This window comes from Microtus pennsylvanicus, chromosome 11 (genome assembly GCF_037038515.1).
Source record: "Microtus pennsylvanicus isolate mMicPen1 chromosome 11, mMicPen1.hap1, whole genome shotgun sequence".
NCBI lineage: Eukaryota > Metazoa > Chordata > Mammalia > Rodentia > Cricetidae > Microtus > Microtus pennsylvanicus.
This window is the reverse complement of record NC_134589.1, coordinates 3103363-3129069: the sequence shown is the minus strand read 5'-3', so window position 1 is coordinate 3129069 and position 25707 is coordinate 3103363. Positions and strand designations below refer to the sequence as shown.

At 51.4% G+C, this 25707-nt stretch overlaps 1 protein-coding gene across 1 annotated transcript; it reads left to right on the top strand.

Annotated features, from left to right (window-relative positions):
* Positions 1-21402: 21402 nt before the first annotated feature.
* Enpp7 (ectonucleotide pyrophosphatase/phosphodiesterase 7) lies at positions 21403-25021 on the top strand. The gene is made up of 5 exons (XM_075990173.1): positions 21403-21643; positions 21920-22065; positions 23380-24006; positions 24508-24727; positions 24942-25021. The coding sequence occupies exons 1-5, from the start codon at positions 21403-21405 to the stop codon at positions 25019-25021; spliced, it is 1314 nt and encodes a 437-aa protein (XP_075846288.1).
* Positions 25022-25707: the final 686 nt, after the last annotated feature.

The following is a 25707-nucleotide window of genomic DNA, read 5'->3' as shown; positions in this document are numbered from 1 at the left end:
TGGTTCAGTGGTTCATCTGTAACTCCAGTGCCGGGTGATCCGATGCCCTCTTCTGACCTCTGTAGGCACCGGGCACACATGTGGTATGCATACGGACAATGTACGTAAGATCAGATACAAATACATTTTTATTTGGTTGGCTCTTTGGTCGAGGCAGGGTTTCTCTGCATATCCTGGCTGTCCTGAAACTCACTCTGTATACCAGGCTGGCCTCAGACTCAGAGATTCGCCTGCCTCTGCCTCCCAGGTGCTGGGATTAAAGGCGTGCACCACCCCTACCCAGCTAATAAATAAATTTTTTGAGTAAAAAAAAAAAAAGTCAACCAAAAAGAAGGGCATTGGGTAAAGCTAAGCTGGGCTCACCAAACAAATCCAAGCCCCCTGCAGGCCACAAGTGACCCTCTGCATAGTAAAATGGGATCCTGTGGGATATCCCAGGCCTAGGGGTGCATCCTGAAGAGCCTGGCCAAAACTGTAAGATTTGTGGCTGGACAGCGCCACCTGGTGGACATATCAGGAATAAGCAAAGTCATTTCGTTCTTGGTTCTGGGTTGTCTCAGTTTGGGGATATCTGATTTTCCCTGTAGGAGTCTGTGGGCTAGAAACCTCAGTCTGTTGTGCTAAAGGGTTTGGGTCAGTGGAAGAACACCTGCAGAGCTTGCCTGAGACATGATCTCCAACACTCGGCTCTGGCCTTAAGCCAGATTCTCTTAGCTATGACTAGGTTTCAGAGGGCCCATCCTGGGAACTTAAAGTAAAACAGCAGGGTGTGCAAGAAGAGGCAAATAAAACACTTTTCTAAACAGGCACATGCTAGTGTCAAAGAAGATCAGCCCTCGGGGTCATTCCAGAAGTCTCTGGCCACAGAGAGGACGCCTGGAATGAGGAATACAAGGGACACAGTGCTTCCGAAAAGACACCGAGCTCCTAGTTAGCATCAGCTGACATGTTGACACAGCCTGGAGTTATACCTAAGGGTGTTTCAAATGGGAGGATTACCTCCATCCGACTTACCTGCAGGCTTAGCTCTGGGAGGGCAGCTCACAACCTGTGGGTCATGACCCCTTTGGCAAACCTCTATCTCCAAAACTATTACGTTACAATTCATAACAGAGGCAAAATTACAGTATGAAGTAGCAACAAAAAAAAATTTTATGGCTGAGGGGGTCGCCACAGCCTGAGGAACTGCATTAAAGGGTCGCAGCAATAGCAAGGTTGAGAACCACTGATCTAGGGCATTTTCTTGATTGCTGACTTATCTAGAAGGGCCCAGCCCACTGTGGGTGGTACCAGCCCCACATCCTCTGCAGGGTCAGCTTCAGTTCCTGCCTCCTGTTCCTGCTCCTTCGGTGATGGAAGTGTAAAAATAAAGAAGCTCTCTCATCCCCCAGCTGTTTCTGTCAGAGTGCTTAGCACAGCAACAGAAAAACAAACCATGGAACCAAAGTGAAACAAAATTCCACTGGAAACATCCAGGGCCCTAGACTCTCTACTTAGAAACTTGTTAATTAAGGCAGGCATGACTCACTGGCCACCGAGCCTGACAAACAGAGTTTGATCCCATGACCCACATAGTGGGTGGAGAGAATCAATTCCCCTGAGAGTTGTCCTCTGACCTAGACACACACACACACAAAACCATGGCACATATGTATAGCACACACACACAACTGTGGCACGTATGTACAGCACACACAACCATGGCACATATATACAGCACACACACAATCGTGGCACATATGTACAGCACACACAACCGTGGCACGCATATATAGCACACACAACTGTGGCACACATATATAGCACACACAACCGTGGCACACATATATAGCACACACAACTGTGGCACGCATGTAGTAATAAGAGCGGTGGGCTACGTTCCGGCACCCGGCCGCCCGCAAGGCTAGCTTTACCCGAAATAATTACATGGAAACTGTATTCTTTTAAACACTGCCTGGCCCATTAGATTCAGCCTCTTAACCCTTTTCTAATAATCTATGTAGCTCCATGAGCTGGCTTACCAGGAAAGATCTTAACCTGCATCTGTCTGGAGTGGGAGAACCATGGCGACTCACTGACTCAGCTTCTTTCTTCCAGCATTCTGTTCTGTTTACTCCACCCACCTAAGGGTTGGCCTATCAAGGGGCCTAGGCAGTTTCTTTATTAATAGGAAATCACTCTCACATCATTTCCCCTTTTTCTGTTTAAACAAAAAAGAAAGGCTTTAACTTTAACATAGTAAAATTACATATAACAAAACAGTTATCAAGTAAAAATTACAGTTACAATATTTATTATCTACTTTATCTTTTATCATAACTAAGGAAAACTACAACTATGTATCCATTCTTCAACTCCATCAAAGACTCCAGAAGGATATAATATTACCTAAGCAAACAAGAAGTAAGTAACTTCTAAAATTCTAGAAATGACAGAGACATCTCGCTGCCTGTACAGCCACCCAAAGTTCCTCTGTACCGTTGGGGCATCCATCTTCAGCCTTCAGGCCCATAGTATCCAGCAGACATTTTCATCAAGCAGGAAATTCCAAAGACAGTTCAGTCACTTTCTGCTGTGTCTTGCAGAATATCTCGCAGACTCTTTCATGAGTCAGGAACCCCAAAAGACCATCTCACCTTTAGGCAAGTTCAGCAGTCCTCTCTCTGTGGGTTCTTTGTGTCCAGTTTATGCATCAGTCCAGGCAAGAGCAGTTTCTTGCCCAAATGGCTATCAAACTCCATAAGGATCCTCTTCGATGCCCATCTTCTTCTTGAAGTAGATTGGTGCTGCCAGGAGCAGAGTGTCTCATTGTCATGAAAAGTCCTAAGTTATTAAAACATTAAATGCCATATTCTGTAGTCTTTGAAAGATATGAAGAATGTCTATATATGTATCTCTATATATCTAGAAAATCTAACTAACATGACTACAAGCTTGACTATTACTGATGATTATCCATTAACCTATATTTCTTAATTATACATTACATTTTAAAAATGAACTACACAATCACAATACCTTAATCAAGATCAGAAATACATATACATATAACAAAATTGACCTTAAAATCCATACCAATGCAAATTATTCATACCTATATCATTTCCCCCTTTAAATGTAAAAGAACATTTATAAACAATATTTTGGGAACATGGGCACAGTTTTTTTTCTCTCCAAACTGCTTCCTGTGCCGGGCAGTGGTGGCGCACACCTTTAATCCCAGCACTCGGGAGGCTGAGACAGGTGGATCTCTGTGAGTTCGAGGCCAGCCTGGTCTACAAGAGCTAGTTCCAGGACAGGAACCAAAAAGCTACGGAGAAACCCTGTCTCAAAAATCAGAAAAAAAACTGCTTCCTGCTGAATGGGGGTGTCGTTAATTAGGTCTTTCATGGTATAACCTGTGTGCTAGTTTCATCTCAGTTGGCAGTTGAGCGAAGCAATTTTCTGAAGATGTTCACAGCAACTTTTTGGGAGGTCGCAGTCTATCATACCAAATTGGGATAGAAGAAATCCACAGGGTCTGGTCCTCTGTGAAAACAAAAGAAGACCCTCTCCAAAGCATCATATCCTTAGATCCAAATTCTGAAGTCATACCTTCATGATATCCATTTTGGTTTAGCTTGGCAGCCCATGTAATGAAATGTCTCTCTGTACTTAGCTCCTTTACAGTCAAAAATTTTAAAGAAAACACAATGTACATAATCCAGACTCTCTGTGAAATTTCCATTTTTACGTGGCTTATTTTTCTTTATTTCTTTTAATCTCTTAACTCTCTGTACTCTGTCTCTTTAAAGAGTTTACCCTTTTTTTAAGACATTAACTTTATTCTTTATATTCTTTTTCTTCTCTCTCTCAAGCCTACGTACATTCATCTAACAGTGTGGTCTTTTACGTCTGAATCTGTTTTATTGTGAATCTGTAACATTTTTTTACTATCCAGGAGCATTTGTTAAAATGTTAAGCAGTTCTTAAAAACTTAAGTTGCACCATGTACAAGTAATACGGTACCGCCTGTGTCCTGTCCAGTCTAAACTTTGCTGCATTGTTATTATAGTAATTATGGTAGTTCCTGCCTGAGACCAGCATAGTTCAGCATGGCAGAGCTGAGCAGCTCCTGCCTCAGAGCCATTTGGTGCCCCTGAGCCACACACAGTTCCAGGCACACAGCAGTCCACATTGCCATCAAGCAAGCCTTCAAGCTTTACTCCAAATGCTCCATTTAAAAGCTCTGTCTCCCACAGGAGCCAGACAGAGATCGCAATGGCGGCACAGCCCAGAAAGCCGGCATTTTAAAACAGCCAGTTTTTTCCTGCTGCTGAGTCAGGACAATTTCTTTGAGGCACGCAACCCAGAAACAGCAAAAAGCTGTCTTAAATTCTCTCTCTCTCCTTTTTAAGTCCTCTCAGGTTTTATGTGGAGTTCATTAGCACGTTGGGTGCCACTCTGTTGTAATAGGAGCGGTAGGGCTGCATCCCCAGCACCCGGCCGCCCGCATGGCTAGCTTTACCCGAAATAATTACATGGAAACTGTATTCTTTTAAACACTGCCTGGCCCATTAGTTTCAGCCTCTTAACCCATTTCTAATAATCTATGTAGCTCCACGAGCTGGCTTACCAGGAAAGATCTTAACCTGCATCTGTCTGGAGTGGGAGAATCATGGCGACTCACTGACTCAGCTTCTTTCTTCCAGCATTCTGTTCTGTTTACTCCACCCACCTAAGGGTTGGCCTATCAAGGGGCCTAGGCAGTTTCTTTATTAATAAGAAATCACTCCTACATCACACGCATATATAACACACACAACTGTGGCACACATATATAGCACACACACAACCATGGCACGTATGTACAGCACACACATAACTGTGGCACGTATGTATAGCATACATACACACAAAAACATTAACAAATGTTTTCAAAGGAAAAGAGAGAAAGAAAACTGTCAAGAGGTCCAGGGAGATGGTGCAGCGAGTAAAACAGGAGGACCTAGGTCTGCATTCCCAGAGCCCACATTTAAGCCAGACAAAGCAACACGCGTCTGTCATTCCGGCAGCCCTTCCGGGAGATAAGACATGGACACAAGAGAATCCCAGAAGTTTGTGGGCTAGCTAGCCCAGAACATACAGTACAAAACAGCACAGGACTCCTGCCTCAAAACAGAAAACAAGGACCAACACCCAAGGTCTGTCCGGCTTCCACACGCATGTACTGTGTGGTGTGAGCACACCCATGCAGACTTGCATTCACACACACGCAACACACAACACGAGATTAGATTTACGTCCCTTGTGTTGTATTTCACAGTTAACTCTGGCTGATGAGGAAAGTTTGTTTTGTGGCTTGTTTGGGCAGAAATTCTAGTTAGTCTTTGTGAGGAAGCCATTCAGAAAGAAAACCAGCATTTAACTGGGACAATGGTGTGATGGTGAGGTGGAAGAAGGAGGGACCTTCAGTTCAGGGGTTCAAGACCAGCCTGGGCAACATGGTAAGACCCTGTCTCAGAAGGGAAGGAAGAATAGAGAGGAGGAGGGAGGGAGGGAAGAAGAAGGAGGGAAGGTAATGGGAGGGAGAACCTTTGTAACCTCTTCTTTAAGTATCCCCCACAACGGTCACAGCAGGTGGCACCATTAGGCAGAGACAGTGGACCCAGTGGGAAGGCTCAGGCTGTGACCCTGGCCCAGGCAGGCTCAGCACCACAGTGTCTCCCTCAAGCCAGGAACTGATGATTTAGCTTTGTCTCGCCTTTCACGGTTGGGATAATATGGTTGGCAAAACAGCATCAGTAAGAAAAAACTGCTTCTGCAGCCATTGAGGACACAGATGTGACCTGGAGTTCAGGGACGTCACAGCTGAGTGCCCACAGGTTGGGGTCCATGGTCACTTCCCTGTCCCATCTCCGAGCCTGAGCGAATTTGCCCAGGGATGCTGGGGGATGCAGATGTCTCCTTTCACTACATCCCCTATGATCCCAGGACACCAACCTGTGCCTCTCTCCTCGCCCTTCACACAGTAGGCGCCAAATAAATGCCAACGGAGCAGAGTATGTAACTGGAGGCTTCTCTCCCATCCGCTAGTTCCCAGAAACCCATGCTGAAGCTTAATATTAATTATAAATGTTTGGTCAATGGCTCAGGCTTATTACTAGCTAGCTCTTACATTTAAATTAACTCATTCCTACTAATCTGTGTATTGTCACATGGTCTGTGGCTTACTAGTGTCACTCTGGCAGGTTGTTCCTTGGGCAGCTGGATGGTGTCTCTCTAGCTTTGCCTTTCTTCTCCCTGTATCTCTGCTTGAATTTCCCACCTGGCTCTATTCTGCCTGGTTATTGTCCAAATAAGCGTCTTTATTAACCAATTGTAATAGAACACATTCACAGCATACAGAAGGACATCCTGCATACAGAGGGAAGAGGTCCACGAGACTGGCTCACTTAGAACAGACACAAATGTGAAACTGGATGCCATGACTCCAACCTCTAGAACACGTCTTCGGGGCCCAGCATTGGGGTGGTGGGCACCTCCACCTCCACCTCCCCTCTGGTTTCCTGTGAGACCCAGGCCCCTGAGATCCCTGGGGAATGTGGATGCACCTGTGACCCAGTCAGTCCTCCCATGACACCCCACACCCACCGGACATCCTGCTTGATTGACTCATGAGGATGACCATGGGGCCAAGGTGAAGGATGTTTCCTACCCAAGGTTTTCCCAATAGAACCCTCTCCTCCCACAATAGCATAGGCATGGCAGTGATGGTCTGGCCACCTTTATCTATACGAGGCAGCCAAAGGTAGCCATTTATCTGCCCCAGCTCATCCCTTCTTCTCCCTTGGGACACAAAGAGACAGCCACAGGGCTATAAAATAGACGTCTCTAGAGATAGCAGGTCCAGAGTCTCTGGGGAGATCCCAGGATCACAGTGCCTCTTTGGTATATCTCTATCCGTGTGGTTTCAAAGGGACCCAGAACTCTGGCCTTCAGGCAAAGTCAGTACCAGCCACTCTTGCTCCACCCACCCCTCCCCATTAGAGCTGCCACTCACACCTGCCAAAGGTAACCAGACACTCTACAGACTCTGGTCATTGTGCCCCTGAATGGCCCCCATGCCTCTCACCTTCACCCCCTCACCCTCCACACTCACCCCTCAGAACTTAGTTACCACATCAAGACGCCCAGGAAAAGACCGGGAAAGTGCAGGTCTTTCCAAGGCTCTCAGAACGCACAGCACAGAGCACAGAGGTCACAGCATAGAGCTGAACCAGCCAGAGATGACGGGAATGCAGTGGAAAAGGCCGAGACCTGGAGCAACGAGGGTCGGCGGCAAAGTGACTTTCCCTCAGCAAGCTCAGAGGAGCAGAGGGAACCCCACGGGTATAGGTAGTAGAGGACCTCAGACTTATGAAGAAGGAAGCCTCACACAAGGCTCCACTACAAGCAGTCAGGAACGGAGAGGACCTCCAAGGCCCCACAAGGGTGAGTCCAGCAAATGTGGCATCTCATTCCAAAATGTATTTCTCACTTCCTCTCAGAGGAGCCAAGGAACAGTACCATCCATGAGAGACCTTGAGAGGAAAAATCCTCAAGGCTAGGGGACATTGAGAATCACAGGCCCCAGGTTGAAGGGCAGGAGACCCCAGTTGGTCCTCCACTGGCTGAGCCCATGGATAAAGGCCAAACAGAATCAGGGCCAAGGTGCAAAGCACTACTCTTGGCTCCGGTGCTGAGCCTCACTCAGGACTTCCTTCTGCAGGGCCTGAAGCCTGCCTCTGACCGTGTAGCCCTCAGGGTCCCTCCTGCAGGGCCTGAAGCCTCCTCTGACCCTGTAGCCCTCAGGGTCCCTCCCACAGGGCCCCTGGAAAGCTGGAGAATTGAGCCTCACCCCAGAGCTGGGCTCAGCCAATCCTGAGTCCCACGTTCACTCACCATTTTCATGGCTGGCTCAGGTCTTTCACCACTCATCTCCTCTGAGTAAGAACACATGCCTTGCTGGGCCCCCAAAGTCAAGCAGCAGAGGGATGCTGATGGCCCTCAGGCCCCCAGACACAGGACGGGGGCCTGTGGAGCTGCGGTATCCAAGGGCTGAGCTCAGAAAAGAACCCCAGGCTCGCCCATCCTCACCCTCCTTTCCCAGGTAGATGTTTTGACTCTCCTCCATCTGTGGCCTCTAGAAGGTTCTCAGTCCCAGACTAGGGTCTAACAGGATACCAACAGCATGGTTAGCTCTCACGATGACCCCACACAGAATCTCAGAGAGAGGAAGCAGACAGAGCCACACACACCCCTGCCCAGCACCCCCAACACTGCTCAGGAGACCTGGAGACCACAAGAAGCTCCAGTTAAACAGAGGGTCCCAGGGACAGAGCTGAGCTGATCCTAGCCTCTGCCCAGCCCATCCATAGCCAGCACTCCAAGGTGAGCTGCCTCAGGGCGTGCACACACACACACACACCACACATATTCACATTCATGCACACACACACATACCACATATTCACATATGTGCACACATACCACACATATTCACATTCATGCACACACACATACCACATATGCACATGTGTGCACACACACCACACATATTCACATTCATGCACACACACATACCACATATTCACATATGTGCACACACCACACATATTCACATTCATGCACACACACACATACCACATATTCACATATGTGCACACACCGCACATATTCACATTTGTGTACACATGCACGAAAAGCACATGCACGCACTCACATGCACATGTGTGCACACACACACACACCACATCCCCGTCAGCCTCTGGGACTTTGAACTGATTATTATTCAATGTGCAGCTGCTGACCCTGAACAAACAATAGGTGGATGCCTATGTCATATGTGGGAGGAGTGTGGTTTGGGCAAGTTAACTGTGGGCAAGAGGAGGGCATGGAGAGAAGGAAGGACGAGCTGGGACTGTCCCAATAAAGAGCCAAGCCAAAGACAGAGCCTGGTGGCTGTGGAGGTCTGAAAGGGAGAGGTGGGATTATAGGTTTTAAAAGGAGACTCTATGGGTGGGTGCACCCCTCGTGGTCCCGACTTCTTTGCTCTTGTTCTCCCTCCTTCTGCTCCTCATTGGGACCTTGGGAGCTCAGTCCAGTGCTCCAGTGTGGGTCTCTGTCTCTATCTCCATCCATCACCAGATGAAGGTTCTATGATGATATGCAAGATGTTCGTCAGTATTGCTATAGGATAGGGTCATTTCAGGTTGCCTATCCCCAGCTGCCCAAGGAATTAACTGGGGACCTCGGCTTGGGCACCTGGGAGCCATTCTAGGTTCAAATCTCTTGCCAACCCTAAGGTGGCTCCCTTAACGGAATTGTGCTTCCGTGCTCCCCTATCCAACCTTCCTTTATCCCAATCCTCCTTTTTCTCCAAGTTCCCCCCTTCCTCCCCTTCTCCCTTTTCTCTCCCCATCTCCCCTTACCCCCATCCCACCCCACCCCCAAGATCTCAATTTTCTCTCCGGCAGCTTTGTCTACTTCCCATAGCCAAGAGGATAACTATATGTTTTTCCTTTGGTTCACCTTCTTACTTAGCTTCTTTAGGATCACCAATTGTAGGCTCCGTGTCCCTTATTTATGGCTAGAAACCAATTATGAGTGAGTACATCCCATTTTCATCTTTTTGGGTCTGGGTTACCTCACTCAGGATAGTGTTTTCTATTTCCATCCATTTGCATGCAAAATTCGAGAAGTCATTGTTTTTTACCGCAGCATAGTACTCTAATGTGTAGATATTCCACACTTTCTTCATCCATTCTTCCATTGAAGGGCATCTAGGTTGTTTCCAGGTTCCCACTGAGACAGCGGAGCTGATGTATTGGGAGCTCACCAAGGCCAGCTGGACTGTGACTGAAAAAGCATGGGATAAAACTGGACTCTCTGAACATGGCGAACAATGAGAGCTGATGAGACGCCAAGGACAATGGCAAGGGGTTTTGATCCTACGTAATGTGCTGGCTTTGTGGGAGCCTACCCAGTTTGGATGTTCACCTTCCTAGATATGGACGGAGGGGGGAGGACCTAGGACTTACCACAGGGCAGGGAACCCTGACAGCTCTTTGGACTGGAGAGGGAGGGGGAAAGGAGTGGGGGGAGGGGGAGAAGGGTGGGAGGAGGGGGAAAAGGGTGGGAGGAGGGGGAGGGAAATGGGAGGCTGGGAGGAGGTGGAAACTTGTTTTTTTTCTCATTTTCTCAATAAAAAAATGATTTAAAAATAAAAAAAGGAGACTCTAGCTGGAGAGGTGGCTCAGCGGAGAAGAGCACTTGCTGCTTTTGCTGGGCACCAGGTTTGATTCCCAGCATTCATGTGACAGCTCACAAGCATCTTAACTCCAGTTCTAGGGAGTCAATGTCCTCTTTTCGCTTCCATGGGTTCTGTACATATATGTTGCACAGACACATACAGTCAAAACACCTACACAATAAAGAAATTCATAAACTCTTAAAAATAAAAAGAACCCCCTAAAATGGATGTAGCAGTACACACTTAGAATCCCAGCGCTCAAGAATGGAGTGCAGAGTGAGTTCCAGAACAGCCAGGGCTACACAGAGAAACTCTGTCTCGAAAGACAAACCAAAAAAAAAAAAATAAAATAGTTTGAGCTACATAGTATTAATACCTTGCCTCAAAAAAAATGTTTAAAGCAGCCCCAACGTATAAATTGTATCATTGTTTGTTACTGTCCTGGCTGTTCTTGTCACTTAGTCAGAGATACACTTACCTGCCTCCGGTGTTCAGGGTGTGCTCCCCATGCCCTCAGGACCAAGAGACAACTGATTACATTGTACCCAAGGCACTCAGAAAGCAGAGAAATAAATGCCGGTACTCAGCTTCATTCATTGGTTGATCAGCTGATATATCAGTGGATTGACTGATGGAGGCATGGCTTGTCTTAGTCACTTTCCTATTGCTGTGATAAGACACCATGACCAGGGTGCAACTTACAGAAGAAAGAGTTTGTTTGGGGCTTACAGTTTCTGAGGGTGAACCTATGACCACCATGCCAGGGACCATGGCAACAGGCAGGGACCATGGCAGCAGGCAGGGACCATGGCAGCAGGCAGGGACCATGGCAGCAGGCGGGCAGGGACCAACAGCAGCAGGCAGGGACCATGGCAGCAGGCAGGCAGGGGCCACAGCAGCAGGCAGGGACCATGGCAGCAGGCAGGGACCATAGCAGCAGGCAGGGACCATGGCAGCAGGCGGGCAGGGACCAACAGCAGCAGGCAGGGACCATGGCAGCAGGCGGGCAGGCACAACACTGGAACAGAAGCTGAGAGCTCACATCTTGATTCACAAGCAGGAAGCAGAGAGCACTCTGGGAATGGTTCTAGGCTTTTGAAACCCCAAAGCTCACCCATGGTGACACACCTCCTCCAGCAAAGCCACACCTCCTAAACAGCCCACCAACTGGGGACCAAGTATTCAAACACATGAGACTACAGAGGCCATAAACCACCATAAGGCCTTACTATGCAGCTCTGGCTGTCCTTGAACTCACTGTGTAGACCAGGCTGGCCTCGAACTTAGAGATCTACCTGCCTCTGCCTCCTGAGTGCTGGGATTGAAGGTGTGTGCCACCACACCTGGCATTAAAGATGTGTTTTTAAGAGATCTGTTTGCTTATTTATTTTTATTTATGTGTATGTGCCTGAGTGAATACGTGGGTTCTGCATGCATACAGGAGCCCTCAGAGGCCAGTAGACAGCATCCGATCCCCTGGAACTGGAGTCACAGGCAGTGTGAGTGCTGGCAATTGAACTCGGGTCCTTTAGAAGAGCAAACAGTGCTCCTAACCACTGAGCTGCCTCTCTAGCCTTCTCCTTTTTATTTAGTCTGGGATGCCAACTCACAACCACCCCACTCAGAGTGGGTCTTCCAGCCTCGGTTAAGCCTCTCTCTGGGAACACTCTCCTAAGCACTCAGGTGTGTCTCCTAGGCAACTCTAAATCCCTTCGAGTTGACACTGAAGATTAATCATCCACCCACAGAGACCACTCCCCTCAGAGTTCAGCTGGGCTCGCAGTGTGGTCCCCCACTGTGGCCAGTGAATACCTGCAGCGGGGCTCCTGGACTCCCCTCCACCCTGTCTCCATTCTGATGAGAACAGGAGCCTCTGGCTTGGGAACTGTCTCAAAGACTGGGAACTAGGCAGCTGGGGAGGCGGCTCAGGAAGTAGGTAAGAGTTCTTGCTCTGCACGCACGTGTGAGAGCCTGGATCTCTGTGGCTGCCTCTCACGCCAGCACTGGGGACAGGGAGGGTAGATAGCAGGGTCACTGGGGTTTGCTGTGGGGACAGGAAGGGTAGACAGCAAGGTCACTGGGGTTTGCCGTGGGGACAGGAAGGGGAGACAGCAAGGTCACTGGGGTTTGCCGTGGGGACAGGAAGGGGAGACAGCAGGGTCACTGGGGTTTGCCGTGGGGACAGGAAGGGTAGATAGCAGGGTCACTGGGGTTTGCCGTGGGGACAGGGAGGGGAGACAGCAGGGTCACTGGGGTTTGCCGGCTGTCAGCCTGAGGGAAGAGCTTCGAGCTCCGGATTCAGTGAAAGACTGTCTAGAGAGAATACGGTGGAAGGTGACAGAAGACACGTGACATGCACTGCTGGTCTTTGTATACTTGTGCAGGGGCACACACATCCGCCACACACACACACATAAACACATGCACACATATCTACCACACACATTCACACGCACACACAACTCACCAGAGACCACTGCACCATCCACTGCTCTCACAACCTGCCTGGGTTTGAGTATAGTGGTACACACACCTACACACATGTAACACACACATCTACACACACCCCACATCTACCACACACACACACAACTAAACTAAACTCCCCAGCCCACACACTTGTTACCTAGATAATGATGACTGCCATCTCCACAACAACGAGGCAATCTCTCTCTGTGGCTTTAACTTACCTTTCCCTGGTAGTGAGTGAGGCTGGGTTTTTTCCACCTTCCAAACAGTATCTTGATATAGCCCTGGGTGGCCTGGAACTCAATGTGAAGACCAGGCTGGCCTTAAACTCATAAAGACATTACTGCTTCTGCCTCTCCAGGACTATGATTTAAAGGTGCGTGCCACAATGTCCAGACACTGCCTAGGTGCGTGCCACCATGTCCAGACACTGCCCAGGTGCGTGCCACAATGTCCAGACACTGCCCAGGTGCGTGCCACCATGTCCAGACACTGCCCAGGTGCGTGCCACCATGGCCAGACACTGCCCAGGTGTGTGCCACCATGGCCAGACACTGCCCAGGTGCGTGCCACCATGGCCAGACACTGCCCAGGTGCGTGCCACCATGGCCAGACACTGCCCAGGTGCATGTCACATGTCCAGACACTGCCCAGGTGCGTGCCACCATGGCCAGACACTGCCCAGGTGCGTGCCACCATGGCCAGACACTGCCCAGGTGCGTGCCACCATGGCCAGACACTGCCCAGGTGCGTGCCACCATGGCCAGACACTGCCCAGGTGCATGTCACATGTCCAGACACTGCCCAGGTGCATGTCACATGTCCAGACACTGCCCAGGTGCATGCCACCATGGCCAGACACTGCCCAGGTGCGTGCCACCATGGCCAGACACTGCCCAGGTGCGTGCCACCATGGCCAGACACTGCCCAGGTGCGTGCCACCATGGCCAGACACTGCCCAGGTGCGTGCCACCATGGCCAGACACTGCCCAGGTGCGTGCCACCATGGCCAGACACTGCCCAGGTGCGTGCCACCATGTCCAGACACTGCCCAGGTGCGTGCCACCATGGCCAGACACTGCCCAGGTGCGTGCCACCATGGCCAGACACTGCCCAGGTGCGTGCCACCATGGCCAGACACTGCCCAGGTGCGTGCCACCATGGCCAGACACTGCCCAGGTGCATGTCACATGTCCAGACACTGCCCAGGTGCGTGCCACCATGGCCAGACACTGCCCAGGTGCGTGCCACCATGGCCAGACACTGCCCAGGTGCGTGCCACCATGGCCAGACACTGCCCAGGTGCGTGCCACCATGGCCAGACACTGCCCAGGTGCATGCCACCATGTCCAGACACTGCCCAGGTGCGTGCCACCATGGCCAGACACTGCCCAGGTGCGTGCCACCATGGCCAGACACTGCCCAGGTGCGTGCCACCATGGCCAGACACTGCCCAGGTGCATGTCACATGTCCAGACACTGCCCAGGTGCGTGCCACCATGTCCAGACACTGCCCAGGTGCGTGCCACCATGGCCAGACACTGTCCAGGTGCGTGCCACCATGTCCAGACACTGCCCAGGTGCATGTCACATGTCCAGACACTGCCTAGGTGCATGTCACATGTCCAGACACTGCCCAGGTGCGTGCCACTATGTCCAGTCACTGCCCAGGTGCATGTCACATGTCCAGACATTAATGAGGTCCGCAATTCCACCTAGCAGCTCTTTCCCTCTTACCTTCTATGTGTCCGTATGTGCTCTGGTGATGTCCCCACCAGACACCCCGCTATGCCAGCCTCTCTCCGCTCCAAGCAGCCTCTTCATATGCTATCTCCTTTGTCTATTCTTGTTTTTGTTTCCTGTCCTTTGGGGGTCTTACTAAAAACTCTCTTCCCCACTCCAATGTATAACAAATGGATCTGGAGTCTCAAGAAAATGTCCACACAATGCCAGGCATTTCATCAAGACAAACAAACAACTTCCTTCTGTGGAAAGGGGCACAGCTGTGTCAGATCCAGCCGGCGGCAAGCACATCCAGGGGCTCCCTGCAGGGATTTTATTCCTAACCTAAAGGGTCCTGTGACTCGCTCTGAGTGGTCAGAGCTCAGCCTCTTGCATGATTGGCAGGCACAGAGGGGCGTGGTTTCTAGGGAGAAATGAAACTTAGGCACACACTTTGAGGTCAAATGCTGACCCCCAAGATATCTGAGTTCCTGCCAAGCAGTTTCCTTGCAATTTAGCTTTTTTAATGGAGTTTTGGCTCATTTAACCCCGTGATAGAAGAGATGGTTCATTTTGTTTCTATTTCCCACGAGTGTCTTAAAGAGCTTCCTGTTTGGGTCTAGTCATTGTCTAAGTCTCCAGTCTGACTCCCATTCTGTCATCTGCTTTCAGCTGGTTTCTGTCGCTGGTGAAGCGGAAAAAGTTCCGTTCCTCAAGTGGATGCAGATTCCCCCAGTCTCAACCTCACTGACTCAAGCCCGTCCTTTCTCCAGCACGTGTTCCCAGCACTACAGCTAAAACACAGTCGGCTCAGAATGTGGGTTTACAATTTATTTTTATTTATGTCTATGTACGTGCTTGTGTGTGTGCACGCACATGTGTATGTATGTGTGTGTGTGTGCGCGCGCGCACGCGTGTGTGTGTGTGTGTGTGTGTGTGTGTGCATGGTGCAGGGTGCTCAAGAGGCCAGGAGAGGATGTCAGATCCCCTGAAGCTGGAGGAGTCTAGAGTCACACGCAGTTATGAGACGCCCCACGGGGTGCTGGAAATTGAACCTGAGTCCTCTGGAAGACCAGCACCTAATGGCTGGACCCTCTCTCCAGTCTCCCTCTGTTCTTTTTGTATTTTTTTTGTTTGTTTTGTTTTTTTGTTTTTTTCGAGACAGGGTTTCTCTGTGGCTTTTTGGAACCTGTCCTGGAACTAGCTCTGTAGACCAGGCTGGTCTCGAACTCACAGAGATCCCTCTTTCTCTGCCTCCCGAGTGCTGGGATTAAAGGCGTGCGCCACCATTGCCCGGCTCTTTTTGTATTTTTTTTATTTGCTTGTTTTGTTTCTTAAGACAGAGTCTCGTTCTGTAGCCCAGGATGGCCTCCCGGGACTCACTCACTATGTAGCCCAGGTTGGCCTTGTACTTGAAGCAATCCTCCTGCTAGGATTATAGGACTGAGCCAGTAAATACTTGGCTATTTTTATGTCAATGGCCAGACCCCAACACACAGGAGAGGACTTCCCAGAGTTTCCCATTGTTGGGGACTTGTCTCCTTCCAGATAGAATATGGCATTCTCTGAATCAAGCCCTAGGTTCCTTGTGGTCCTCAAAAGACCAGACGTTATTCTTTTCCAGTTTTAATTCTCGCTGTGGTAAAATGCACCCAGTGTTTACACTTTCACCCACCTAGCTTCAAACTCCCATCTCACAAAGCTGAGCCCCGGGCTGGACAGACAGCTCGGGCAGAGAGCACAGACTCCTCACCCGGAGGGCCTGAGTTTGGTTCCCAGCGCCCATTTCAGGGGGCTCACAAGCCCCTGTAACTCCAGCTCCAGGAGTGTCTGATCCTCTAGCCCCCGGAGGCACCTGTACTCCCATGCACACACCCATACATGGGCACAAATGCACACAATTAAAAATAAAAATAAATCTTTAAAAAAAAGAAAGCTGAACCTCTGCTCCTCGGACGAGCCCCTGGAAACTCCCACTCTGCCGGCTCTGATGTCATATACGAGTGGCATCAGATGGCAGCAAAAATACCTCAGTTGGTGAAGTGCTTGTCACAAAAGCATGGGGACCTGAATTCAATCCCCAGAACCCATTAAAATGTCAGACTTGGTGGCATGTGCTTGGAATCCGGGCACTGGGGCATAGGAGGCGGGTGGGTCCCTAGGGTTCTCTGGCCAGTCGACCTAGACAAACCAGTGAGTTCCGAGATGACAAGAAGTCCAGTCTAAAGGGAAGCAGACTGAGGACTGGCCCCCAAGGCTAGCCTCCAGTCTCCACACACACACACACACACGCGCGCGCGCACACACATGCACACATACACACACACACCACACACACACACACCACACACACACACACGCACGCACACACACACGCCCACACGCACACATACACACACACGCACACACACACGCACACACACACGCACAAACACACGCACACACACGCACACACGCACACGCACACACGCCCACACACGCCCACACACACACACGCCCACACACACACACACACCACACACACGCACACACACACGCACAAGCGCACACATACACACACACGCACACACACACGCCCCCCCACACACACACGCCCACACGTATGTGACCACAAACACATGCACACGGAAATAAACTAAACTGGGATCAAATGGCATTTGTCCTTTTATGACCCGCTGTTTTCATTCAGAATGACACCCTTGTAGGCAGCACAGGGCAGGCTCAGCTTCGTGTCTCACGTGGGTCTGCTCTGTGTGTCTGTACTTCTGTTCATCCGTCTGTCCATGGTTCCTCCTCACGTCAACTCTGCTGAATAATATTGCTGGGAACGCTGATGCAGACACACTTTAGGGTACCCCACTTCTTTCCTCCTTCCACCTCAGTGTGGCAGCCCCAGGTGGGGCTGTGGAAATGAAGGGAGGGTCGCACTTGTTGGGGGGGGTGATGGACGTCATTGACCATGCAGTTCCACTGTGAACCTGCTCCTTGAATTTTGTCTGTTTTTTTTTTTTTTTTACTCTTTACATGTGTTTGGGGAGCACGTGCGTGGAGGTCAAAGGGTAACTTACTGGAATTGTTTCTCTCCTCCCGTGATGTGAGTCCCAAGGATCAAACTCAGTTCATCAGGCTTAGAGGAAGTATCTTCACCAACTGAGCTGTCTCACCAGCTCTCTCTCTCTCTCTCTCTCTCTCTCTCTCTCTCTCTCTCTCTCTCTCTCTCACACACACACACACACACACACACACACACACACACACACACCCTGTATCTGTGGGTCAGGAAAGAGGAGAGGAACACAGGGGCCATGTCTCTCAAACCCACAACTGGGGTGACCTGGCTCCACAGGATCACCCCCAAGTCAACCACAGACCAAATGACTGGGGTTTTCTGTCACATTCAAGAGGGTGAGCCCGTGTGATGTGCCCCTGGCTCCAGCCAGCATGGCAGGCGTAAGCAGGACATACTGGAGTGTGGGTTAGTCTCCACCATGAGATGCACCCCCACGGGAGCAGACCTGGGGGTCCCTACTGGGCACACTGCATTGACAATCTTCCCCAGCTCCGAAGGCCAAGCCAGAGCAGCTGCAGTACCAACACAGGACACAGGGGTCACAGAGAGCGCACGAACTCAAACCTGAACTGAAGTTTCTGGGAAGGAAAAGGCCGTTCTAAGTACTGAGGTCAGGAGGCCCCCAGAAGTTGTGTCCATGTCCTGATTTCAAGCTGTTGGTGTGAGCTCGTTAGGAAAAAGGTCTTCTCATGAGTCAGCGAGTGAAAACACGAGATGAGGCCACTGTGGTTCAGTGTTGTAGTAGGTTTTCTCCTGGGTCAAAAAGTTCTCACATCTGGACTTATTATTACTCACGAATGCTCAGCCTTAGCTTAGCATTTCTTCCTAGCTCTTGTGACTTAACTTGTTTCTCTTCATCTACATTTTATCTCAGGCTTTTTAACCTTTTTTTCTATCTATCTATCTATCTATCTATCTATCTATCTATCTATCTATCTATCTATCTAATTTTCCCGCTGTCTGCATGGCTGGCTGTTGGCTGCCTGACTTTCAGTTTCTCTCCCTTTCTTCTCTTTGTGCTCTCTCCCCAACCTAGATTTCTCCTCCTACTTACTCTATCTGCCCACCAGCCCCACCTATCCCTCTTCTGCCTCCTTATTGTTCACTCAACTCTTTGTTAGACCAATCAGGTGCCTTAGGCAGGCAAGGTGAAACAAACGCAACACAGACAAGGGTAACTCATCTTTACCTCATCAACAAAGGCCACGAAAACAAATGTAACACACCTTCGTGTAGTTAAAGTAATTTATTCCGCAGTGTAAACAAATGTAACACACCTTCACATAATTAAAATAATACTATATGACACCAAGTTCCCTGACCCTGCTCGTGGCTGTCCTCACAAGTCACGTAAGACAACTGCAGAAAAGCCACCGTGTGAAACTGGACATGGGGGCACATGCCTGTAATCTCAGCTCTCAGCAGGAAGCCTGATCCTGCAGTCAGAGTCCAACCTGGCCTTCTCCCCTAAACCCATCCCACACACACACCTCCATCCCTCCCCCACACACCCCATTCCTCCCACATCCCCGTTCCTCCCACGTCCCCGTCCCTCCCACACACACACCCATCCCTCACACACACCCATCCCTCACACACACCCATCCCTCACACACATACCCCCATCCCTCACACACCCCCAATCCCTCACACACACCCCATCCCAAAGTCTGAAACAATGAGCCACCCTTGCACACCCACCAAGCATGGATGTCCTAACTGTGACTGTGCTCCCTGTAAACCAGCCAGGAAGGCCTGGGGCAGATGAAGACAGCGAAGGGAGGAGGAAGCACCCCATGTCCCTGGGTAGACAGTGAGCCCACAGCACATAATCCTGTTAAGATATTAATCCTCATTTATCCGGGAGGAGAGGCAGCAGTGGCTGAGACACAGCCCATCAGAAGCAATAAAAGGCAAGCAGCTGATAAAGAGGGGAGGCCACTAATAAAACCCCACAGTACAAAGGTCAGTGAGGGCCTGGCAATCAACAGGCCACCTCCAGGGCTCTGGCCACAGGAGACAGATGCAGTAGGAACAGACACCTACAGAGGGACAACCAGCCTGGACGGTTCACGGGCAGAGAGAAGGAGCCTGGCTTTCTCGCAACTGCTACCCAGGACCACCGTGCCACCCAAGCGTCTCTCCACCAATACCCTGGCCATAAGATCACATCCCTTCTGAGGCCTGGGTGGTCCCAAGAGCAGAGTGATGGACTGGGACCTGCTGCCCCTGCTAGCCTCTGCTGTCCCCAGACTCCTGTCCCGGAAGTATGAGTAACAGTCATTGAAAACACCCTGTGCACCACAGGAACTCCCCCAGGACATTGGGAGTGACAGCATGTCCTAGCCCCTGTCTGGAACATAGGATTTGTCTTGGGGACTCGGCTATGTCTCAGAGTCTAGGTCTTCATGGGGAATTTCTACTCCAGCTACGTTATACCATCTGCTTTACCACCTCCGTGCCCTAAAGCGAACTGTTTGTCACCCGTAACAGCCTGGAGGACAGCGGACTGGGAGTCTGGGGAGTCTGCCCTGATCCAGTATGCCTCTAAGGTGCCTCTAAGGTGTCTCTAGGGCACCAGCGTCCCTAGCAGCACCAACCCAACTCCACCAGAGAAGCAGAGAGCAAAGCAGTCCAGACAGGGCCACCTTGACGCTGTGCAGAACCAGGGAGCATCCTCTACTGGATGTCTGCCACGTGTCAGGCCTTGGACCAGGAGCTGGAGACCATGCTGCTCCCGGGAGATACAATCAGTCATTCACTCACACGGTCTACTGACGAGAACACAGTGCTGCCTGAATAACCGAGCCTGCCAAGGACAGCGCCACAAAGCCATCAGCAGAGAGCGGTCCTCCAGGCCTGAGCCCGTGTCTGATTTGGTTGCCCAGGACAACTGTCACTCATGCTGGTGTCTGCTCTACCCAGCCCCAGACCAAAGGTTCCTGGGATCAAGTCTCAGAGCACCAAGAGTGTCCTCAGAAGAAAAGGAGAAGTGTGCCTGAGCTCCTGTGTGCTCAGCAAATGCCCCCTGCACCCAGGACAGTGTGCTGTGAATGCCACGCCCAGAGTAACGCAGGGCCCTGCTCCTCCAGCCTCACACCTGATGACTGAGCTGAAGGTCTGGTCACAAGAGCAGATCCCTGACGTCTGTGCCATTGCTGGAGGCAAAGAGCAGATAGAGCAGACCCAGGTCTGGTCTGAATGAAAATGGCCCCCACCCCGTAGGCTCATAGGGAATGGCATTGTTGAAGGTCTGGCCTTCCTGTAGGAGGAAGTGTGTCACTGGGGGTGGGCTTTGAGGTTTCAGAAGCTCAGGTCAGGCCCAGTGGCTCCCTCTCTCTTCCCAGTGCCTGCTGATCCAGATGGAGAACTCTCAGCCCCTCTCCAGCACCACGTCTGCCTGTGTGTCCCCAAGCTTTCTGCCATGGCGATAATGGACTAAACCTCTGAATTGTAAGTCAGTCCCAACTAAATGTTTTCCTTTATCAGAGTTTTCATGGCATGGCATCTCTTCGCAGCGGTAGAAACCTAAGACAGAGGCCCGCCCACTCTACCCTAGCTGGGCATCTTCTGAGACTGGAGGAGCCTGGAGCTGCTGTGAAGACCAGGGTGGAGGGCAGTTCCTCTGAGACGTGGGGCCCCCTCCTCCATGAGAAGGACACTGGAGGATGAAGGCAGAGGGAGGAGGAACTGGGGACTCCATTAGAGATAGAGGCCATGCCAGGCTCACACAGCCCTCATGTGCAAAGTCTAGACTGGTGACATCCCATCTCTGGAGATGCACAGGATAAGAGGCCTGACTGACCCTGGGACTTTGCTCCACTCCTGGCTTAAGCTGTCTGTGTGCCTATTCACCTGAGAGCCCATCATGGAACACACAGCCGTCCTCCTCACTGTGGCTCTGGCTATCCTGGCTTGTGGGACTGGGGCGCCTCTCCAAAAGCCACACAAGTTACTCCTCGTGTCCTTTGATGGCTTCCGCTGGAACTACGACCAAGATGTGGACACCCCTAACCTGGACGCCATGGCTCAGGAAGGGGTAAAGGCACAATACATGACACCCGCCTTTGTCACCCTGACCAGTCCCTGCCACTTTACACTGGTCACTGGTGAGTGCCAGCCTCAGGACGGGGATTGGGAATCGAAAGAGCCTGAGACATGGGGGGGGGGGGGGCAAATGGGAGGCACCCTGGTCAAAAGCGAGAGGTCATTGCTCTGAGGAGGGGACCTCCAGCAGGATCCAGAGCCCACACAGGGGCCCTTGAGAAGTCTTCTCTGGTGTCCCAGGGCTTGGTACGCCATAGGGCTTTCAGGCGACTGTGGGCTCACGAGCCTTCCCCAGGCTTGCTCCACACACACGTCCTGCCCTCTGCTTCCCCTCCCAGGCAAATACATTGAGAACCATGGGGTGGTTCACAACATGTTCTACAACACCACCACCAAGGTGAGGTGGCCCTACCACACCACGCTGGGTATCACGAACTGGTGGGACAACGGCAGCATACCCATCTGGATCACAGCCCAGAGGCAGGTAAGATGGCCCGCCCACGGGGAAACTGAGGCCATGGTCATGGGGAATCCACAGCAGGCACAGGCATCCTGCCTTCCAGCATAGGAAGCTGCTCAATGATCCCAGGCTCAGCTACGGTCTCCAGGGAGACCAGGACAAAGGGTGTACCTGGGATGGCAGAGGGCTTGCCCTGCGTGCAGGAAGCTCTGGGTTCTGGCCTCAGCCCTGCAGAAAGCCAGGTGTGGTGGTGTACACCTGCAGGAGGATCTGAAGACAAGGTTGTCCTTGGCTTCACAGAGAGTCTGAGGCCAGTCTGGGCTGTGCAAGACCCTCTCAAGGAAGGAAGGAGAGGAGGGGGGAGGGAAAGAAGGAAGAAGAGGAGGGGGGAGGGAAAGAAGGAAGGAGAGAAGAAAGGAGGAGGAAAGGGGAGGAAGGAGGGAAGGAAGAAGAAAAGGGAGGAGGGATAAAGGAGAGAATGGAGAAGGGAGAGGAGGGGTGGAGGGGTGGAGGAGGGGGAGGCAGGTCTCGCCCTCAGGCCCTTTGGCATGGGAGAGGAGGATCACATTGACTCTGGGTTGCTAACTGACTCAATAAGAAAGTGCTGAGCCAAGAGTCTTGATCTGTTTCCATCCCACCACTGGGCATCTGCATGCGAAAGGGCCAAAGATTAAACAGGCGGGGTGCACTGTGAGATGAGAGTGGCCCCAATTCGCATTGCCCCAGGGGATTCTTCAGGGGAGGCTTCTAGTCGATGATGCCAAAGGGAGGGTTTCCTGGTAGGCAGGAACAACCCACTGCCTTCCACCCAAGTGATGCTTCCTGTCCTGTGGCACTCGCTCCTCCAGCTCCAGAGCCAAAAATGAAAGTGAGAACTCAACCTCCCCTGATAAGGAGAGGAAAAAATGAGGGAGCGGGGGAGGAGAAACTGAACAGGAACCTTGGACCCATGTTAACAGGGGTTGGACTGACAGACAGAATGGGCAGCAAGGATTTATGGGAAGGTGGGTGAGCAGGTGGTAGGGACAAAGTGGACGGAGGAGAAGACAATGAATGGAGGCCACGAGACAGCAGAGGCTTGCGGCGAGGATGCTGAAGGGCATGGCATATGGGGACGTTTCCCATCTACAGTCTCAGTTAGGACTTGATGACAATGGGTGCTTGTCCTCTAGAAGAACTGTCCCTGCCCCGGATCTGTGAGATAAGGTACACTTCAGGAAGCAAAAGGCCTCAAGGCAGCAGGCAAAAGTGGATGAGGGAGCGCAGAGAATCAGGCAGGCACTGGAGAGGGGAAAGACAAGACAGAAGTCATGAAGCTTACACTACTTCACCCTGCAGGGCTTAAAAACTGGCTCCTTCTTCTACCCTGGAGGGAATGTCACCTACCAAGGAGAGGCCGTGACCATGAGCCGGAAGGAAGGAATCTTCCACAATTACAAAAACGAGACGGAGTGGAGGGAAAATGTGGACACCGTGATGAAGTGGTTCACAGAGGAGGATGTAGCCCTAGTCACTCTCTATTTCGGGGAGCCAGACTCCACTGGCCACAAATACGGCCCTGAGTCCCAGGAGAGGAAGGACATAGTGGAACAGGTTGACAGGACTGTGGGCTACCTCCGGGACAGCATCAAGCGCCACAGCCTCTCAGACAACCTCAACCTGATCATCACATCAGACCATGGCATGACGACAGTCAACCAGAAAGCCAGCGACTTGGTGGAGTTCCACAAGTTCCCCAACTTCACCTTCAAGGACATCGAGTTCGAGCTCTTAGACTACGGGCCCAATGGGATGCTGATCCCCAAGGAAGGGATGCTGGAGAAGGTGTACAACGTCCTCAAGGATGCCCACCCCAGGCTGCACGTGTACAAGAAGGAAGATTTCCCCAAGAGCTTCCACTATGCCAACAACTCGAGGATCACATCCCTGCTCATGTACAGTGACCTTGGCTACGTCATCCATGGGGTCAGTGCACAGCTTGTGGGTGGCACCCTGATTCTATCTACCCCCTAGTGGGTGTCAGCCACCCATGGGGCACACTCAGCACTATGCAACAGGAGTATGTGTTGTGTGTGTGTATGTGTGTGTGTATACATGCGCAGGCTTCAGGTAAGTGTGAGAAGCCCAGGCTCAAGGGTGGCATGGATCATGGGGGAAAGGACAGAAAACAGAGCCCATACCAGAGAGGGAATCCTAGATGCAGCACAAATGGGCACACCCCGAACCATGGACGCAGGCTAACATCTCTACCCCACTCAGTGTCATAGGGTCTTCACGTGGTCCACAGTTATGCAGTGAGACTTCATCTTTCGGGTCCCAGAACTCATAGGAATCTAGGGGCCAACTTTCCCTGAGGTCATCCACCCACACAGGGGCCAACCCATGGGGGAGCAGGAAAAGATTGAGGAGGTACTGGGGACAGCGTGGTCCCCACTCATGACCCAGAATCCTTGGTCCTCCCTGCAGAGAGTGAACGTCCAGTTCAACAAGGGTGAGCATGGTTTCGACAACCAAAACATGGATATGAAGACCATCTTCCGGGCTGTGGGTCCCAGCTTCAAGGCAGGCCTGGAGGTGGAGCCCTTTGAGAGCATCCATGTGTACGAGCTCATGTGTCAGCTGCTTGGCATTGTTCCCGAGCCCAATGATGGGCATCCTGGCACCCTGCAACCCATGCTTCAATCAGGTGAGGCAGGGACACCCCTCCTCTGGGGCCTGTGCTGGCATAGGCACACCTGTGAGCTTGCAAGCCCATAACCGGGCCACCATACACACCCCAAGGGGGTTGTTGAGAGAAACCTGGGGGTTTGTGGAGACAGCTGGGGCCCCTGGTCCTCCAGAAGCCCATGGAGTTGAGATACAATCCTCTCCATCTCTCACCGAGCCTTCTGTCTTTCCAGGGTCCGCTCTCCCACTCAGTGGTGGGCTCCGCTTGATGATGATGTTGCTGGGGATCCTGATGGTTCTGGCCAATACATAACACCCCCACTCAGTCAAGTTCAGAGGCCCAGAAGGCCGAGGAGGCTCAAAGGATGAAGCCAAGACTCTGCTTCCTACTTCTCAGTCTGAAGGACACCTCCCTGCCCTCTGCCCTTCCTCTCCCCAACTTCACCCACTCCCCACTCTAGTATAGTACAGAATGCAGATTCTGGATTATTCCGCCATGCTAGTGACCCCCTCCAGCCTGGAAGTCAGAGAACTACTATTGAGATCCCTTCAGCACAGGCTTGGAGGACATCTCTACAAAGCAGACAGGCCACCAGATCCCGTCCGCATCACCCTCCAGATGCCTCCACCCAAAGTCAGCTACTCCTTCCTGCCACCACCCAGAGCTGCAGTGGAGAGGACCTCGCCCTCACACAGAGCTGGCTTGAGAAGAACGCCCAGGGAGCCAGCCTCACTCTGAGGACATCCCAGCACCACAAGTGACAAGATCACCCTGTTTCCCCGTCCCATGCAGTCACAACCCTTGGCCAGAGCAGAAGAAAACCATTAACTTCTAGAAACACAAAACAGGAGTCTAATCCATGCCAGGCTGGTGGGACTGGGGCTCAGGGGCACACAGTGAACATGACAGTCCAGGCTGGGGCTATGGGGTAGAGCCCCTGGCCACATGCACAGGGGCCTGGGCTCATCCTAAGAACCACAGAAAAGAAAGAAAAAAGA

Bases quoted from the DNA above. Each gene is read 5' to 3' on its own strand.
- Enpp7 (XM_075990173.1), top strand. From the start codon at position 21,403: ATGGAACACACAGCCGTCCTCCTCACTGTGGCTCTGGCTATCCTGGCT. The intron at 21,644-21,919 runs GTGAGTGCCAGC...TTCCCCTCCCAG, and splicing joins CCACTTTACACTGGTCACTG to GCAAATACATTGAGAACCAT. The intron at 22,066-23,379 runs GTAAGATGGCCC...TTCACCCTGCAG, and splicing joins GGATCACAGCCCAGAGGCAG to GGCTTAAAAACTGGCTCCTT.